Source organism: Chiloscyllium plagiosum, chromosome 2, assembly GCF_004010195.1.
Source record: "Chiloscyllium plagiosum isolate BGI_BamShark_2017 chromosome 2, ASM401019v2, whole genome shotgun sequence".
Lineage (NCBI taxonomy): Eukaryota > Metazoa > Chordata > Chondrichthyes > Orectolobiformes > Hemiscylliidae > Chiloscyllium > Chiloscyllium plagiosum.
Window position 1 is genome coordinate 10,441,002 of NC_057711.1, and position 19,545 is coordinate 10,460,546.

The 19,545-nt window shown below is 41.5% G+C and overlaps 1 protein-coding gene across 1 annotated transcript in view; it reads right to left on the reverse strand.

Moving 5' to 3' along the window:
• Positions 1-4,175: 4,175 nt before the first annotated feature.
• The window catches only part of grk4 (G protein-coupled receptor kinase 4), a 118,964-nt gene continuing 103,594 nt past the window's right edge, over positions 4,176-19,545 (reverse strand). Inside the window, exons 9-16 of the mRNA XM_043703776.1 lie at positions 17,303-17,491; positions 15,428-15,467; positions 14,038-14,127; positions 10,975-11,183; positions 10,381-10,518; positions 9,247-9,384; positions 6,040-6,171; positions 4,176-4,252 (exon numbers count right to left, since the gene is read on the reverse strand). Coding sequence (XP_043559711.1) covers positions 4,196-4,252; positions 6,040-6,171; positions 9,247-9,384; positions 10,381-10,518; positions 10,975-11,183; positions 14,038-14,127; positions 15,428-15,467; positions 17,303-17,491 — 993 coding nt within the window. The 3' untranslated portion in view covers positions 4,176-4,195. The remainder of the gene's footprint in view (positions 4,253-6,039; positions 6,172-9,246; positions 9,385-10,380; positions 10,519-10,974; positions 11,184-14,037; positions 14,128-15,427; positions 15,468-17,302; positions 17,492-19,545) is intronic.

Genomic DNA, 19,545 nt, shown 5'->3' on the forward strand with positions numbered 1-19,545 from the left:
CTCTTATGTTTGCATCCAAATCATTTATGTAAGTGACAAAAAGTAGAGGACCCAGCACCAATCCTTGTGGTACTCCACTGGTCACAGGCCACAGGTCTGAAAAACAACCCTCCACCACCATCCTCTGTCTTCTACCTTTGAACCAGTTCTCCCTGTATTCCATAAGATTTAACCTTGCTAATCAGTCTCCCATGCCTGCCTTGAATTTAAACCTTGCACACATGCTAACCTGTCGCTTATCTTTTTACCTGACTCCAAATTCCCTGTTGCTTTCCCTTTCCCCTCCCTCAAACTGTCAAGTTTAAGGTCCTAGTAACCACTCTATTTACCTTTTTCGCCAGAACACTGATTCCAGATCTGTTCAGGTGGAGACCATTCCATCAGTACAGATCCCCCAGGTTCTAAAACTGATGCCAATGCTCCTTGAAATGGAATCCCTCTTTCCCACACCAATCTCTTAGCCACATGTTTACTTCCCTAACAAACAGGTCCTCCTTCCTAGCCTTGCCTATGTTGTTAGTGCCAACATGGACCCTCCCGCTCCAATATCCTTTTAAGCTGGTTGGATCTGTCCTGCACCCTGGCACCAGGCAGGCAACACACCAAATGGGACTCTTGATCCGGCTCCCAAAGGGTACCATCTGTTCCCCTAATTAGAGAATCCCTTATAACAACTACTTGTCTTTATGTTCCCCCCTCTTGAATGGCCTACTGCACCATGGTGCCGTGGTCAGCTGGCTCATCCTGTCCTCAGTCCTTTTCCTCATCCGTGCAGGGAGCAAAAATCTCATACCTATTGAACAAGGTCAAGGGCTGAGGCTCCTCCACTCCTGAACTCAGAAACCCCTACCTGCCTCATTTACATTCACACCCTGTTATTCCTGATCACTAACTGAATTTGAATTACTTAATCTCTCAGGTGCGACTGCCTCCTGAAACAAAGTGTCCAGGTTACTCTCCCCCTCCCGGATGTGCCGCAGTGTTTGAAGCCAAGATTCCAATCATCAATTCTGATCTGGAGTTCTTCAACAACCAACACTTGCTGCAGATGTAGTCACTGCCGTTCACAACGGGATCAGCCAGCTCCCACATCATACAGCTACAGCACATCACCTGTCCAGCCCTCTCCACTTATTTAATTAATTTATACAAATTTATGAGTTAAATAATTTCTAGTACTTCTCAATGGACTTGTTCAACTAACCAACTAACAGTAAACTTCTAATCAATCATGATACACAAGAAATATCAATTGAAACAACTTACCTTAGCAACACGAGTCCTTTATTAGTTCAGAGAGTTTTGGATTACTTGTTACTATGGTTAGACCCTCTGCATGTGACTCTCACCTACAGTATCTTGGTATTCCAGTCATTTGGTTTGTCTCCAGCACCATCTTATTTTTAATGCTTTGTATTTATCTCTCTGCCTCAAGTAATTAGATTATTGGTCATGTCATTTACTTATTGTTCAGCTGTTGACAGTTCACTCACACCATCTGACACTCCTGATCACCTGCAGAGATTTATTATTTGACACTCCATTGACACCATTTGTAGGATCTTTTGATCTCTGCCGATAAATTCTGTGCCTGTATACTTTTCTTCACTTCATCTGATGAAGGGCAGTGCTCTGAAAGCTTGTGATTTCAAATAAAGCTGTTGGACTATAACTTGGTGTTGTGTGATTCTGACCCTGTCCACCCCAGTCCAACACCAACACTTCCACACCTTGAACTATTGCAGTCCATTTAGGATAGGTAGACCCACAAAGCATTTAGGGAAAGAATTCAAAGATTTTGATCCAGCAACACTGAATGAAATTTTCCACCCCAGATCCCTGATGTAAGAGGGAGGACCTCATTGTAGAGGGCCCTCCACTGGACATCTCTGCTGATGGAGGGTAAAACTGTACGAACTAATTAAGGTAGAAAGATCATACGTTTTCAAGATGTTGGTGTTAAGACATGACAGTGAGGAAGATTCTACAAATACAGAACAGTATGGTGGGATTCAAGGTCGTAGCTCGCTACCACCTTCCATTTGGTTGATGGAGTATTATTTGGGATAATGTGATTATTTACTTTGTGAGGAAGAATGAAACAATTTAAACAGAATGATTACAGAATGCAAAATACAGATTGAGGCAAAGTGTGAAATGAGGAAAAACATTTTCATGCAGCAACTAGTTACACCAGTTGGAAGTGTGGTGGAGCTTAGCAGCTTTATTTCTGACAATTGAAGATGGAATTTATGAAAATCTGAATAATCAAACATCACCAAACACTCTTTAGTGAGCAATGTAAGATCTAAGAGCCTTGGCTTAAATCCAGTGAGGCAGTTCTGTGGCCAATATTAGGAGGGAGCTTAATAGACAGGCAAAAGTTGGAATGAAAAGGATAATGGAGTTTTAAAAATTCAGGCCATTTGATGGTTGTTTGAGAACAAGAAGCTGATTCAGTTCGGATCCAACCACTCCTCCTCCATCTGTATGTGTTGTTTGAGTAGTGAGTACTGGGAATACTGGTGAGTGGGAGAACTCCAGTAGGACCATAGCAAATGAGCTAATGCATCTTCCTGAGGACTGAACTTGAGGATGCTTCATTCACCAATATCAGACAGTGAGACTGTATACAAATGGCAGTATTTATTAATTTAAAACATTTGAACAGAATTAAAAAAAGAAACCCAGTGACACAAGGCAAGAACCCAAGAAAGTTCCCAGTTCAGGAAGAATATACACACTGGATTAAAAAGAAACACATGACTTACATTAGCACAAAACAGACACCAAGTAAATTGGAATCCGACCTGTTCGACATGAGATTCTGATATCTAGGTGCAGAAATGCCTGATCAATAATAATTTTGCAGATACAATAACATGCTTTTTTTAAAATACAGTTGGAAAATCTCTTTTGAGAACAGGCAACATCTAAAAAATAAAATGCACTTAGTGCAAGACATTGAATCACAAAGGTCAATATTACAGGGAAAAAGACCATCAACTTAAATCCTTCACAGCTTTTGGTAAATGAATCAGGTAAAATAACCAACACTACACAGTTTTCTTTCTAAAATGTTTGGTACGGATCAATCTGTTGTAATCAGACCTTTAGATTTATAGATAATGTAAATATTGGAATGCTTTCACAGATAAATGAGGTTACAAAGCTTTTGATGAATTACCAGGGCCACTGGTTCACAGTAGCTAACCAAATCAACTTCTGCTTTAACTTCATTGCCAGCAACTTTTAAACTAGGCGTTGGAGGAGGTGATGTTGTGTGACTTGACCCATTTATAGAACCAGGCCAAGCGAATTAAGGATGGACAATGTATAAGTTCCATTTTTATTCAATATGTGATTTTCACTGTGTCGGGGGTAAGTGAGGATTCACATTCTATGCTGGAATTAAGAGACATCAAATGTATCAATTTCCTTTTTATACCTTTGCATGAAATTGAGTTTCAAGGGTTGTATTCTGACTTTTTTTAATCCCCCTCAAGACTGTAAAGCAGTGGCCTTAGTTACAATCTCTTTTTAAAGATAAAACACTAGGCCTATGAACACAGCAACAAAGGTTCAATTCCAACAGAACTAAGGCAAAGGAAAAGAACAGAATTTACATAATTTGCATTGAGGCAAAAGTTTACCTGGAGCAACAGATGCTATTCCAGGTTACACATTTATACACACACACACCCCCATGCACACATATCTACACATTATGTACAGACATATACATTTGCACATGCATACACATACATACTCTGTGGTATAATTATTAGCAAGCACCTAGACAGCAAATGCTTGTGTGCATAGGCCCATTCTGTACTGAAATAAAATCCAGCCAAGTCACTTGAATTACAAGTTGCAAACAGCACACCACAATTAACATTGCTGTGCTTTATCAGTATTAAAAAAATAATTAAAAATAAACTTTTAAATAGATAATTCCAAAGTCATTCCTGCTAAAATTAATGTGTGCATTCAAGTGGTACTTAATATATGGCTTCTTGTACATATCTTTAGTGAAAATATACATCTAGGACATAATTCAAGTACAAATGTACAAAATATGTAAACTCATACAGCAGGTTATTTTTGTTGCAATATAATACATTTTAATACATGTTCCCAGTTTAACCTGAAATATATCAGCTTCCTCCTTTTTATGGTGACATGTGGTCAGCAGCTACAGAGTTTTTGAAGGGTCATCTTCATCGTCACTGAAGCTACTCTTGAAACAGACCTAGAACAAGAGAAATGTACACATTAAGTATTGTGACTATGTTCAATTTTTGTCACCTCACTTCAAGATAGGACACAATTTTTTTTGGGGGGGTGGAGGCTCACCAGACTATTCTTGGAGTGAGGGGACTGGGTCATGAGGACAGATTTAAATTACTCTTGTTTCCTGGAGATTACAAAGGTGACAGGTGGCCACTATAACATTCAAAGTGTTTTACAGGGTAAATGCTAAGAGATTGCTCATGTCTTTCTTACTGCAGTGAGAGGCCATTGTCCCACGAAAAGGGGGAACGCTGTTCACGATTACGATTAGGAGGAGTCTTTGGAACAGTCTACCCTCAGAGTTGGGAATATTCCATTGAACAATGTATCTATAACTGAAATTGGCTCTTTTTGGCAATAAAGGGATTGAGTAAGGTACAAACAAAGTTAAAATAGATTATCAGCCACGATCTAAATGAGTGGCAGTCTGGGCTGAAGGGACCATTAACCCACTCCTCTTAGTTCTAATGCCATAAGCAGCTCTATTGCCTTTAACTGATTCCAGCTGGAGAGAAGTCAGCAGTAGTAATTCAGTGTCTCATATGAAAACATACATCTCTAACTGTGTAGTGTACCTTCACAAAGGTCAGCAGTTTTGATTTTGTGTCCAATACTCCAGATGTGGACTTTAATATCCCAGATGCTTTACTAAACAAAATACAACACTGAACCAAATAAAATGTTATCAGGGCAAATGACAAAAACAAACCTGTCTCTCTTGGATTAAGTTTAAGGGAGAGTTTGAAGGTGGCGAAAGGGGCTCAGGGAGAGAATTCCAGTGTTTGGAGGGCTATGGAAGGCACAGTCACCAACAGTAAAGAAAATAAAAGTCAGGAACAGCTACACAAATATTGCTGACAAGGGACAGACATGTTCTTGAAACTTTGCAACTTAATTGAATTAACTAAGGAGGAGCCTTGAATTGAGGAGCCTACAGTTCCCCATAGTTTTCTCCATGGCAACATCTCAGCCAATCAGATAACACTGACCAACCAATCACCACCCTTTTCACCTGTAACAAATTGTTTTGATCATTTCAAATTTGGCATTCTTGCATTTATCCTGAAGAATGGCTGGGGTAATGTCTCTCTCTTCAGCAAAACCAGGGTTGTTAAGCATCAGAATGAGAGAGTACAGCTGTCTCAGACAATGGCACGGCAGGAGGAGATAGCAGTTAGAGAGAGATGTATAAGCTTGAAAGGATCTGAAAATAGGGTGAGACTTTTAAAATCCAAGTTGCTTAACTGGGAACCAATGTAGGCAAATGATCGGAAAGCTATGAAAATGATAGGTGAATGGTTTGGTACTAGTTAGAACCTCACTAGTAAAGTTTTGGATTAACTCAGTTTACAGACAATAGATAAGCCAACTAGGCATGTATGGAAATAAACAAGTCTAAACATCATTAACAAAAGCATAATGAACACACTTTCTGACTCAGTTACGAGTGGGTGCACTCTGAGCAACAGAACAGCAGAAAAATCCTTGCTTAACATGGTTTAAATGTTGCCACTGCAATCAACCTTTAGAGTTTTTACAGATGCTTAGTGGCATTCCCCAATGGGGAAGATAGACTTGGAAGATGTAAGTAATTGGGGGCTGTATCAAAAGGGTAGAAGATTTCTGAAATAGATTCATGTTCTTCAGAAGAGGAAGAATGAGGAGAAACCTGAGTGAGCAAAATAAAAATGGTGGTGATGTTTGGAGGAAAAGGAGATGTCGGTTACAGAATTTAGAGCAGTTTACCTCTCGTCTGCAAAACCTGTACAATAGGCCTCGTTTTGGAGGTGGGTTCGGCTTGTTGCTGTCCAGTACTGGTGATAATGTCCCATCAGTCCCATAGGTATTTACCTCCTTAAAACATTCTGTATCAATCATCTGCAACAGAATTTTAAAAATTAATTTACAAAGAATAATCAATCAGCGATTTTTCTGGTATTCATTCTCAGTGAGTGTCACTGACAAGGTCAGCGTTTATTGTCCATCTTTTGTTGCCCTGAGGTGGTGGGTGTGAAACATCTTGCTGGTACAACTGAACAAAATTTGTTGGACCACTTTTGCTGGATAGTAAAGAGTCAACCACTTCAATACAGGATTAGAGTCAAATATGGGCCAGACTGACCAAAGGTGACAGGTTTCCTTCCCTGAAGAACTTTCACAGACCAAATGGTGTTTGTTTTAAGAAATGATTTTGCACATGCAAACTGCTTTTCATGACTACAAAACATCTCAAAGAACTTCAAAGCACTTTTTGTAGTCATTGTTACAGCAAAAAATTAGCAGCTAATCAGTACACAACAAATTCTTACAAACAGCAATGTGATAGTGACCAGATCATCTGCTCCCTTCTGTGCTGTTGATTGAGTATTAAATATTGGCCATGACAGGGGATAACTTCCTTGCTGTTTACAGAAATACTGTCATGAGATCTTTTACATCCACCCAAGCAGGCAAATGGAACCTTGGTTTAACATCTCAAGCAAAAGATCACATCTCCAACCATGTTGTGTGCCCTCAGTACTGAGCTAGAATGTCAACTTTGATTGTTGTGCTCAAATACTGGGGTGGGACTTGAATCCAGAGCCCTGTAATTCAGAGGAAAACCTGATACTAACTGAGTCATGGCTGACACACTATTTTAATGTTACAATGATTTTGAACAACTTTGTGGGCATTTTTACAAGCATTAGTTTCTTATTTTCAGATACTTTTTTTTACATAAAAGCAGAAAACAAATGATCAATCTATGATTCAAAATTAACTTTTTGCAAAATTGTCAATAGCTTGGTTATTAAGGCAGTCTCTAACATATTAAGGTTGTATATTTCATTGTAACATTGAAGCATTGCAGATGACACAAAAGTTGGAGATGCCGTTGATAGTATCGAGGGCTATTGCAGATTGCAGTGTGACATAGACAGGATGCAGAGCTGGGCTGAGAATGGCAGATGGAGTTCAACCTGGATAAATTTTGGAAGGTCGAACTTAAGTGCTGAATATAGGATTAAAGACAGGATTCTTGGCAGTGTGGAGAACAGAGGGATCTTGATGTTCAAGTGCATAGATCCCTCAAAGTTACCACCCAAGTGGATAGGGTTGTAAAGAAAGCATTATGGTGTTTCAGCTTTCACTAACAGGGGGATTGAGTTTAAGAACTGCGACATTTTGCTACAGTCCCTGGTGAGATCACACTTGGAATATTATGTCCAGTTCTGGTCATTCTACTATAGGAACGATACAGAAGCATTGGAGAGGGTGCAAAGAAGGTTTACTAGGATGCTGCCTGGACTGGAGGGTTTGTCTTATGAAAAGTGGTTGACTAAGCTTGGACTTTTCTCTCTGCAGAGAAGGAAGACGGGAGGTGACCTGGTCGAGGTATACAAGATAATGAGGGGCATGGATAGAGTCAAGAGCCATAGACTTTTCCCCAGGGCAGGATTGACTGGCACGAGAAGTCATAGTTTTAAGCTATTAGGAGAAAGGTATAGAGGAGATGTCAGAGGTAGGTTTTTAAACACAGCTGTGAATGCATGGAATGCATTGCCAGTTGAGGTGGTGGAAGCAGAGTCATTGGGGACATTAAAGTGACTACTGGACATGCACATGGATAGCAGTGAGTCGAGAGGTGTGTAGGTTATTTTATTTTACATTAGGATTAATCCTCCGCACAACATCATGGGCCAAAGGGCCAGTTCTGTCCTGTACTTTTCTATGTTCTATTATAGAGCTACAGAGAATTGCTTGTTTGCAAAATGCTGCAACTGCTATTTAAGCATGCCTTATGGGCAGTCTGTATCAAAAGCATGTCATAAACAGCCAAGAGATAGCATCACACAGCACAAAGAGAGGCTGTTCAGCCCACTGTGTCTGCATCAGCTACAAAAGAACTAATTAATCCCACTTTCTTACTCTTGGCTCAGAATTCGGCAAATGTTTCCTTTCCAAGGATTTATCTAATTATTGTTTGAAAAGTCATATTGAGTCTGCTTCCAACTCTTCAAGCAGTGTTTTCCAGACCACATCAAAAATATTTTCCTCACCTTGTCCCTGCCAATCCTCTTAAAAGTGCCCCCCACGCTCACTGGAAGTAGTTCCTCATCTACTCCTAATTCTAAACAGTATTAAATCTAACCTTAGCCCTTTCTGCTTGATTACTAAAGACCCTCCCTTGATATTATTCTTGCAATTTTTTTCTGCACTAAGATTTACAAGGATGTTGCCAGGGTTGGAGGATTTGAGCTATAGGGAGAGGTTGACTAAGCTGGGGCTGTTTTCCCTGGAGCGTCAGAGGGTAAGGGAGACCTTATAGAGGTTTATAAAATCATGAGGGGCATAGATAGGATAAAGAGACAAAGTCTTTTTTCTGGGGTCGGGGTGTCCAGAACTAGAGCGCATAGATTCAGGGTGAGAGGGGAAAGATATAAGAGAGACCTAAGAGACAACTTTCTCATGCAGAGGGTGGTAAGTGTATGGAATGAGCTGCCAGAGGAAGTCGTGGAGGCTAGTACAATTGCTAAATTTAAAAGGCATCCAGATGGGTATATGAATAGGAAGGGTTTGGAGGGATATGGGCCGGGTGCTGGCAGGCGGAACTAGGTTGGGTTGGGATGTCTAGTCGACATGGATGAGTTGAACTGAAGGGTCTTTGTCCGTGCTGTACATCTTTCCAAGGTCCCAAAATCTTCCTGAAGGTGTGATGTCCACACCTGGACAGCAATTCATAGAAGTTTACCATAACTTTGCAGCTATGAGGGGATCTCCCTGATCACTGGAACAGACGGTAAGGCCAGAACATATGGATGAATCCAAATAAAACATCACACTACCCTCAATATTAACTCTCAGCCAGGCAGCAAGTATCAAATCCCATCATTAGTATCTGACATTTCGCTTCTGATAACAAGGAACCTCCATGTACTTATACTGTTAGTCACTGCAGACAGGTTACATTACCTCATTTTGCCAAGGAATGGAGACGCTGCCTGTAACAAATTTGGAATAAAAGTCATCATCTGTCGGATCCAGGTTTACCCCTTTGACTGTGGAAAACTGTTCAATATCCAGGACATCTTTGCAGTAAACTGCTCTGGGCTGCAAAACAAATTTAAAAATCATCTATACAGCACCTTTAACAACTGTCATTGGTTGTGAAGCACTTTACAAGTATTGCCAAAATGTAGTTATTTCTGGATTGTATGAAATGCAAAAACCACTAGTACACAGCAAGATCCCACAAACAAGGAGACATACAATGGTGATACATTAAAAGGGAAGTGGGTTAAACAAATGGAGGAAAGAAATAGAGTGATTGGGTTGGTTGAAGTAGGGTGAAGATGTGGTGAGCATTGTGTAAAACTCCCAGTTTAGACTATTTGGAACAAAAGGCCCGTTTCTGTGCTGAATGGTTCACATAATCTTCTGTAGTTGTTTGGTAGTACAGAACTTGAACACTGCTAGGAAAAGACAGTTTGTTGAAACTTTTCATCTTGCACTCATCAGGATATTTTGTAAGAAATACCAAAGCAAAAATGAGGTTTATGCTGGATGATAAGACAGTGTTGGTTGGCATGTTGGCTTTCATCAGTAGAGGAATTGCCACGAAGAATGCACCAGTAAGATGACTGACAGTTAACTGCCAAGTTTTGTTTAAGTTTTAAACCAGGCAGATTGACTCCAATTGCTTAATATATTGCCCCAAGAAATGAACCATCAAGTGGCTGTCACCCATTTTGTTAAGTTGAAATAGATGCAATGTATGTATACGATCTGGCTGTCTGCAAAGAACAAGTGAGCTCCACTATTCTTCCTAGCAGAAGCCTGGGGATATTTACATCTAACTGAGAGGACAGATGAAAGACAATTCTGCAAGTATGGTCAGGATTGCAAACCAATCGATTCTTCTCCTCTCAGTTATCCTTTAAGCTCACGTCTGACACCTCACCTGACTGAAGAGTCAGCGTTTAGCCTTTCTGCTTAAAATAGCGAGTCCACAAATGGGTGAACAGCCAGGTGGATATTTCAACCACATTGATATTCCATAGGCAAATTTGTAGTTTTGTGACAATATTCAAATCACTGCATACTCACATCTGGAACAAAAGGAGGGTCCCACATGTTTGCCTCAAGTCGTTTGAAGTTGATGTGTCGGAATATCGCATGTTGCTTGACCTCACAAGCTCCCCCTCCTTGACAACCCAATCGTTGCTTTGGATCTTTAGTCAGCAACTGCAAAAGGTCATTGAGATGCAAGAAAATTAACACAAATTAGAGAAATATAGAATAGTTACAGCCCTTGGCCGTGTCAATCTCAACTCTCTGCAAGAGAAATTCTGCCTAGTGCTTCTCTCTTCCTTTCACACTGCAAATGAATTATCCATTTGAAAGGTTGGATTGAATTCAGAAGTCTGAAGAATCATACCACATTGAAACATTAACTTTGTTTCTCTGTCCATGGATCCTGCCAGACCTGCTGAGTTTTTCCCAGCATTTTGTGTTTCAGATTTCCAGCATCTGCAATATTTTTCCATAAATTAGAGGACCTTTTGGTCCACACACACAATTTTGTAGGGAGATTGTGCCTAAGTCCTGTGATCAATTCCTCCCTTTCCAAGCTGCTCTAACCTTCTGGACATTCCGTGTTACCATGGCAGCTTCACAATAAATCTTGCAGAAACTACTCACCATCCTACAGATGGAACGTGGCTCTTCTGAGAATTTGTCAGAATATTCCTCCATATCCTCTTTGACACGTCGGTCAACCTCCTCCCGTTTCACTTTCTCCTTACGCTTTCGAAAAGGTGACTGACCCTGAATCATCTCATAAATCAGACAGCCGAGTCCCCACCAGTCAGGGCTGAATGTGTAACGCTCATTGTTGATAACCTCCGGAGCTTAAAAACACAAAGAAGAATTGCTTAGAATTTACAGCTGAGGCCACTTGGCCCAGCTGGTCTGTGTCATCTGCATGCAAAGTAGACCAGCCAGTCCCTCAAGCCTGCTCCGCCATCTTACAAGATCATAGTTGATCTGATTGTGGCCTCAACTCCATTTACTGTCTAGCCCTCCTAACCTTTGACTTATGTATTAGCCAAGAAGCCATCTACATCTGCCTTAAAACATTCAACAAACACACCTCCTCCACTCTCCATACAAAAGAATTCCACAAACCCACAGCTCAGGATGAAAAAAAAATCCCTGATCTCCACCTTAAATCATGAAGTCTCTGCAGTGCAGATGGAGGGCATTCAGCCCATCAAATCAGCACTGACCCTCTGAAGAGCGTCCCACCCGATTACAAGCTATATGAGGGATGACTCATGGCTCCTTTGCTGTTAGAGTCGCCCACAAGGGGAAATATATGAACAAAGATGGGTAGGCCCCACCATTCAATGCAGTGCCAATCAAGAAAGGTACTTTGTCCTGGATAGTGCCAAGCTTCTGGAGTGTTATTGGAGTTGCCCTCACTCAGCTAAGTGGGGAGTATTTCATCACAATCTTGACTTGTGCCTTGTAGATGATGGATTGGCTTTGGGGAATCAGTTGCAGGATTACTAAAGCTCTGCCCTGATGTTGTAGCCACTGTATTTATATGGCTAGTCCAGTTCAAAGTTCTGTTTCTATTGCTTTCATAGAAAGCGAGTTCCAAAGATTTTCAACCCTTAAAATTCTCATTGCTGCTTTAAATCCTTTCAGCATCTACCTTGTCAGCTGCGTTACTATTGGTAGAACCCCTGTCTAAATCAGAAATCATGGATTTACATCTCACTCTAAAGTCTCAAATGTATGTTCTTGGCTGATAATCTCAATGCCATACTGAGGGAGTGGTACCTTGTCTAATGAGACGTTAAATCCAGGACATATGTGCCCTTTTAGATGAATGTAAGAGATCTGATAACACTGTTTCAATGAAGAACTGTGAACTCCTTAGCCAGTATCTATCACTGCAACAGATTATCCAGTCAGTAACTCAGTACCGCTGCTGGGAGTTTGCGGTGCATAAATTGGCTTTGCCACATTCCATCAGTGACACTTCATAAGAAAATCATTGGCTCCACAGCACTTTGGGATACCCTGGAAGTTACCCTGGGAGGTGCTCTTAGAAAAACATCCATATTAGTCTTTCTTTCTCACCAAGAACAGTGACAAGATGCACTACAAATTTGCGTTAAGACAAAATCAAACATACATCTTGAGCTCTTTTTGACACTAGCTCCATTCTGACATTTATTACCAGAGGATTTGTGGGAAGGAATAAAGATGTCTTGATTCAAGTGTACAAATCTTAGTGAGACCACATTTGGAGTATTGTGCCATTCTGTTCTCCTTACCCAAAGAAAGAGATACTTATCTCACAGGGAGTGCAATGAAAGTCTACCAGACGGATTCCTGGGATGGGAGCGGGGGGTGAGAACGGATGTATGAAGAGAACATAGGACTTTTTAATGATCTCATTCAAATGTGCAAACTTTATACAGGAATCAGCAGTAGAAGTAGGAAGGGTATTGGGAGGGGGCTAGTGGTGAGCACTTGTGGTGGTGCACTTCTAGGACCAGACCAATCATGAAGTGAACAAGGAGGAATTCCTTCACTTCAGAGTGGTCGATGTTTGGAATCCTTTGTCCCAGAGGGTTGGAGGTTTAGTTTCTACATATTAAAAACATCAGAGGAACAGAGATTACTGCAGGAAAGTAGAAGTAGAAGATCAGCTGTGATCTCATCACACAATGAGGTGGCTTAAGGGGCCATCTATTCCTGCTCCTAGATCCTCTGCCCTTATGATGCTGTAACTCTGCGATCGCACCACACTTAGCTACTCCAAGCAGGAGGAATCCAAGTTCCAGAATCAGGGCTCACAGTCTAAGGACACAGAGTGAGGCATTTTGGACAGAGTTGAGGAGAAACATCTTCATCAGAGAGTGATGAGCCTGTGGAATTCTCTGCCACAAAACAGAGCCAAATCACAATGTTTTTAAGGAGTCAGATATAGTTCTTAGGACTAAATGGAACAAAGAGTACATAAAAGAGTTTACTTTTATTCATTCATGGGACGTGGGAGTCACTGGCTAGGTCAACATTTATTGGCCAGCCCAGAGGCGTAAAGAGTCATTCACATTCCTGTGGATTTGCAGTCACATATAGGCCAGACCAGGTAAGGATAGCACTTACTTTCCCTAAAGGGCATTAGTGAACAAGGAGGATTTTTCTGACAATTGACAAGTTTCATGGTCATTATTAGACTTTTAATTCCAGATTTTTATCTGTGGAAATAGGATACTAAGTTGGAAAATCAGCCATGATCATATTGAATGGTGAAGCATGCTCCTGCTCCTAGTTTCTGTTTCCCTGTCTCTAGGAAGAGGAAGATCAGACAGGATTCGAACTACAAATGTTAAAAGTAGCTGGAGATGTTTTAACTAGAATTTAGAATATTACAGGATAATATTGCTCTTCCTTTCATAGGTTTAAAATCTTGACTTTTCCTTCCTAATCAGCATCATGGGTAATTCACCTTTTCAAACACAACTTGATGAGGAATATCTACTTTCAGTCAGCAATAGTGTGATCTTGGCCTAGCGTGAGGTGGGTGGTTGTTGTACAAGAACAGACATCACCTTATACTTGTGAACTGGAGACTCTCTTTTTTAAAAACAGTTTGACCTGTTCCCATAGCATGATGAGCTAGCAGTGAAATGTCTTCAATCAGCCCACATCCTGCCGGTAAGGCTTAGAGGTGCCCGCACTCACCCATGTAACCAACAGTTCCAACTCTCCCCCGAATCGTCTCATCCTCTGGGATCTGTACGGCTAAACCCAGGTCAGAAATCCTGATGTGCCCTGAGGGTGAAGCAGAGAAAAAATGTTGGATGGTGAGCAATGGAAAAAGCATACTCCTGATTGCATTTATACAACACCTTTTAATGTAGCAAGGCATTTTGTAAGAGTGTCTCCTAATAGAATAATAAGAGAATCAAAGGGCATTTGTCCAAAATAACAGTAGTGAGTCATTGATGATAATCTCATGGTCATCCCTCCTGAAAATAGCTTTCACTTTCAGCATTACTAATTCATTGAATTTAAATTACACCATCTGCTCTGGTGATATTTGAACCCATTGAAGCTTGCTGGGCTATTTCAGAGGGCAGTTATGAGTCAACCACATTGCTGTGGTCTGGTGTCACATGTAGGCCAGACAGAGTAAGGACAGCAGATTTCCTTCCCTGCAGAAGCTTAGAATAAAGAGCTTGTTTTGGAAGTCATCTCATCCAAACTATAAGCCCTACCTATCTTGACTGACAGTAACCTGAAGAAGGGCTTATGTCCGAAATGTCGATTCTCCTGCTCCTCGGATGCTGCCTGGCCTGCTGTGTTTTTCCAGCACCACATTTTTCAACAACTGACAGTAACCTGTGCCTGCACATTAGTGATACTGGCCTTAAAAGGGCCAGTGATGTTGGAACAATTATCCTGCCAGCAGACCTACAGTACAAGATAGCTTTACTACAATGATCAGGATTCTGAGCATTGGTTTTTAAGCAGTTTAGTGTTGAGTCCAAGAACCACTTTTAGATGAGACAGAGACAGAGTGGCAGAGTCGAAAAGTTTGGCGCTGTAAAAGCACAATAGGTCAGATAGCAAACGAGGAGCAGGAGAGTCGACATTTCGGGCCTAAGTTCTTCTTCAGGAATTTCTGATGCAGGGCTTATGGCCAAAGCGTTAAATCTCTTACTCCTCATTTGCAACCTGACCTGCTGTGCTTTTCCAGAACCACACTTTTCAAATCTGATCTCCAGTTCCCATTTCTTCTGAGACAGAGTCGCAGCATACTATAGGGACAGTCAAGTTTAGGAAAATAACTCCACGCAGTGCAGGACTGAACCCAGAAACCCAGACTTCATAGGGGGCAGAATCCATGAGGGTCGGCCGACACAGTTGTATTTATATTATCAAGGAAACCAACTGAAGCATCTCAACTAGAAATGGCTCATAATTTTATAGACTGGAGGTCACCCCTCAGCCTTTAGTGAAAAAAAACCAACTTGTCAACCCTTTCCTGATCCTTGGTATCATCGTTGAAAACCAATTTTTGCCCCCACACCAACAAACCAAGTGCCATTTTCATTTTTAAAACTCTTACCATGATCGTCCAGTAGAATGTTCTCTGGCTTCAAATCTCTAAATGAGGGAAGGGAAAAGGAATTAGATGTACTACGTTTCTGACAGGAACAACAATATTTAAGATTCAAAAGAAAATCGGATAAATACTTGAGATGAGAAACAATTGCGGGACTATGTTGGAAGAACAAGGAAGAGAGACTAATTGGGCTGTTCTGATATTTTCTGATCAAGCTGTTCAGAGATTTTATGAAGAACCCCTGGAGCAGGTACGAATCAAAGTCAGGCCTCCTGTCTTAAAAGGTAGGGACACTACCACTGCACCACAATAGCCCGCACAACTTTTTGAGTGCTCCACCATGATGGGTTGGAATGGTCTCCACCCGTGTTGCGTTGTATAATTCCAGAACACAATTTGGGGAGATATGGCATGGTGTCAATGGATTATGAATCCTGAGGGCCAAGCTCATACCCTGGGTGACTTTTGTCCCCCCAGTCATTCATTGGATGTGAGCAGTACTAGCTGGACCAGCATTATTTGCCCATCCCAATTGCCCCTGAGGAAATGGTGATGAGCTGCCTTCTTCAACCACTGCAGTTCATTTGGTATACATACACCCACAATACTGTCAGGGAAGGAATTCCAGGATGAGCGAAATATTTACAAATCAGGATGTTGAGTGATGTAAGAGGGAAACTTGCAGGTTCCCAAGTATCTGCTGCCCTCATCCTTCTTGATGTTTGTGGGTTTGGGAGGTGATGTTTAAGAGCCTTGATGAATTTCCGCAGTACAACTAGTAGTCACTACTACAGTGATAGTAATCACTGCTACTACTAGATATCAATGACAGAGGGAGTGAACGTTCATTGACGTGGTGCCAATCAAGCAAACTGCTTTGTCCTGGATGGTGTCAAGCCTCTTGAACGTTGTTGAAGTGCACTCATCCAGGCAAGTCAGAAATATTCCATTTCACTCCTGACTTGTGCCTTGTAGATGGTGACTTTGGAGAGTCAGGAGGGGAGTTACTCACTCTTCTTCCTGACCCCTCCGGCCTTATCACCCTCCGGCCTTATCACCCTCCGGCCTTATCACCCTCCGGCCTTATCACCCTCCGGCCTTAACCTCCTTACACCTATCGCATTTCCAACGACCCCCCCCCCCCCCCCCCCCCAAGTCCCTTCTCCCTACCTTTTATCTTAGCCTGCTTGGCACACTTTCCTCATTCCTCAAGAAGGGCTAATGCCCGAAACATCGATTCTCCTGCTCCTTGGATGCTGCCTGACCTGCTGCGCTTTTCCAGCAACACATTTTCAGCTCTGATCTCCAGCATCTGCAGTCCTCACTTTCTCCTGGGATTTGAACTAACCTACCCCAGATCATCAGTTTAGGCCCCTCCATTACCAATGGCAGTGACATTACCACTCCACCATCACCTTCCTCAACACTCAAAATGCCTAAAAACAGAAACTTACAGGCACTTTATTTTATTCTAATCACAAATTGTCACTTGATATTGGAAAGAAAATCTAAGATGGCTGAATCAAATAATATCAAATCATAAAATGATTTTTTAACATCCATTAATTCTGATTTAAAAATCACAACACCAGGTTATAGTCTAACAGGTTTAATTGGAAGCACACTAGCTTTCGGAGCACCACTCCTTCATCAGGTGGTCTCCAAATCATCAAGTCTGATAGTATTTTGCCCGGTAATTCCCATGTTGTCCACTGGAGGGATCCATGTATAGCTCATGAGAAAGTGAGGGTGAACGAGAGGAAGTGAAAACAGCAGGAAATAAGGAGTAGAGGGAGAGACACCACTGCTCGGTTTACACCAGGTACATGCATCATAGACATACCAGCCCCACCCCCTTCCCCTTTTCCCCCCCCCCGTGTACACAATTCTCTCTTTGTGCAAGTCCTCCAGGCCACAGCAGATCTCAGCAGCATAGAATATTGCTCTCTTCTCATCGAAACCAGGGTTGCCCATATTATAAATGTGAAACTTCAGGTCCCCTCCATTCATTATGGTTAGTACCAGACAAAGTGCATCCTTTGTTTCATAGGCATACGCTAAACTAACCTGGGAAAAAAAAATCAACATAAAAACAAAAGTCTTCATAATGATCATGTAGACACACAAACACAGGAACAGCTGTGCTATGGTATTTGCCATTAACAGAATCATGCTGCCAGTCTGGGGTAGGTTAGTTCAAATCCCAGGAGAAAGACAGACATTGCATCCACCACACAATTAAAGAGCCTCATGCACGTGGGCCGTTAATTCAGATCTACAATTGGCTGATAGAACCATATAAAAGCAAAATACTGCGGATGCTGGAAATCTGAAATAAAAACAAAGTTCTAAAAAGAGAGTCACAGAGTCCCATTCTCTGCAAAAACAAAACTCAAGCCTTGCACCTTTCTTGAATTAACAGGAGCTTGAGGAGCCTACAACCCCCCATTGGTTTTTCTGTGGGAAATCCTCGGCTAAAAATTAGTCAGCTTACTAACCAATCAGCATCCCTTTCTACTGAAGTGTAAATTGGAGTGCGCATTTCACATTTGACATTGTTGTATGTGTCCCGATGAATACAAAAAGGAACGCTTCAGAAACACGAGTCTAGAAGTGTAAGGGGCGACTTGTTTGGACCACAGAAAATCCTGAAGGATCTTGACAATTCGGATGTAGAACACAGTTTAAAAACTAGGGGGTGTTCATTTAAGACAGTGATGAAGATATTTTTTCCTCACAGGAAGACCTAGAGTCTTTGGAGCTCTCTTTCTCAAAAAGCAGTGGAAGCAGCGTTTGAGTATTTTTTTTGTGGAGATAAATAGATTATTGATCAGCGAGAGAGTGGAAGGTTATCAGGGATGGGCAAGACTGTGGAACCAAGGTTGGAATCAGATCAGCCACAATCTTATTGAATGGTGGAGCAGAGACAAGAGGCTGAATGGCCCACCCCTGCTCCTAACTCGTCCGTATGTTCCAGTGTGTATCAGCAAATGTACGAAAAAAGGGCTCACTGGTCCTTTTCCTTTTTAAAAACTCTCCACATTCTTCACCTAATCCCCCCCCCCCCACCCCCCAACACCAATGTTTCCTATTCCACAGCCAGGATTTGTATTACATACATTTCATTGAGACTAAATGTCACAAACCGAGCATGTTGGAAAATTTAAATTCTGCACTGGACTGATAATGAGGATTGGAAAGAAAGGCGATTCTGTTTGACCAGGAGGTAAACGTTCACCCTAATGTTTGCATCATTACTAACATCATCTACCTCCACCTCCATAAGTAACACCTCAACCCTTCCCCCTCTCTTTAGCTCATCTGCAGCCCCAAATATGCTTTTGATAGTTCTAGACTCAACTATTTCAGTATGTTCCTGGCTGGTCTTCCATCTTTTGCTTTCCGTTAAACTTATTCAAAACTCTATTGCTTTTGAAAACCTCATAGCTTTGCCTCTCCCTTTCTCTGTAATCTCTGTTCACCCTTCAACCTTCAGATATCAATGCCCATCTAATTCTACTCTCAAGTATCCCCACTTGAGCACTCCCCAGCAAAGATGGTGACATGTAGCGTCATTAGACGAGCTATCGCAAGGCCAAGACAATGCTCTGGGGATACATCTCACTACAGCAGCTGGAGGGGAATTTAAGCAATTTACAGGATATGGGTCTCAGTGTCGAGGCCAGCAAGTGTCATTCCTGACCGCACCTCAAGATGTCTGTGTATTTTAATTGGAGCAGTTACTGTGTGGAACAGGTATAGGAAGGAGGCAATTACATTTTGGTTGTAAGAATTAAAAGGGCGACTTATCTAAATGGAGAGAAACTTCAAAATGCTTTGGTGCAGAGAGATCAGAGCATCCTCATGCATGAACCGCAGAAAACTAGTATGCAGGTGCGGCAGGTAATAAGGAGGGCAAATGGAATTTTAGCATTTATTGCTGAAGGAATGGAGTTGAAGTACAGAAGTGTTGTTGCAACTGTACAAGGCATTGGTAAGGCTGCATTGAAAGTACTCCATATAAAATTTTGGCCCCTTTACTTGAGGGAGGATGTAATTGCATGGGAGACACTTCAGAGAAGATTCAATAGATTAATTCCAGAGACAATGTGGAGAGATTG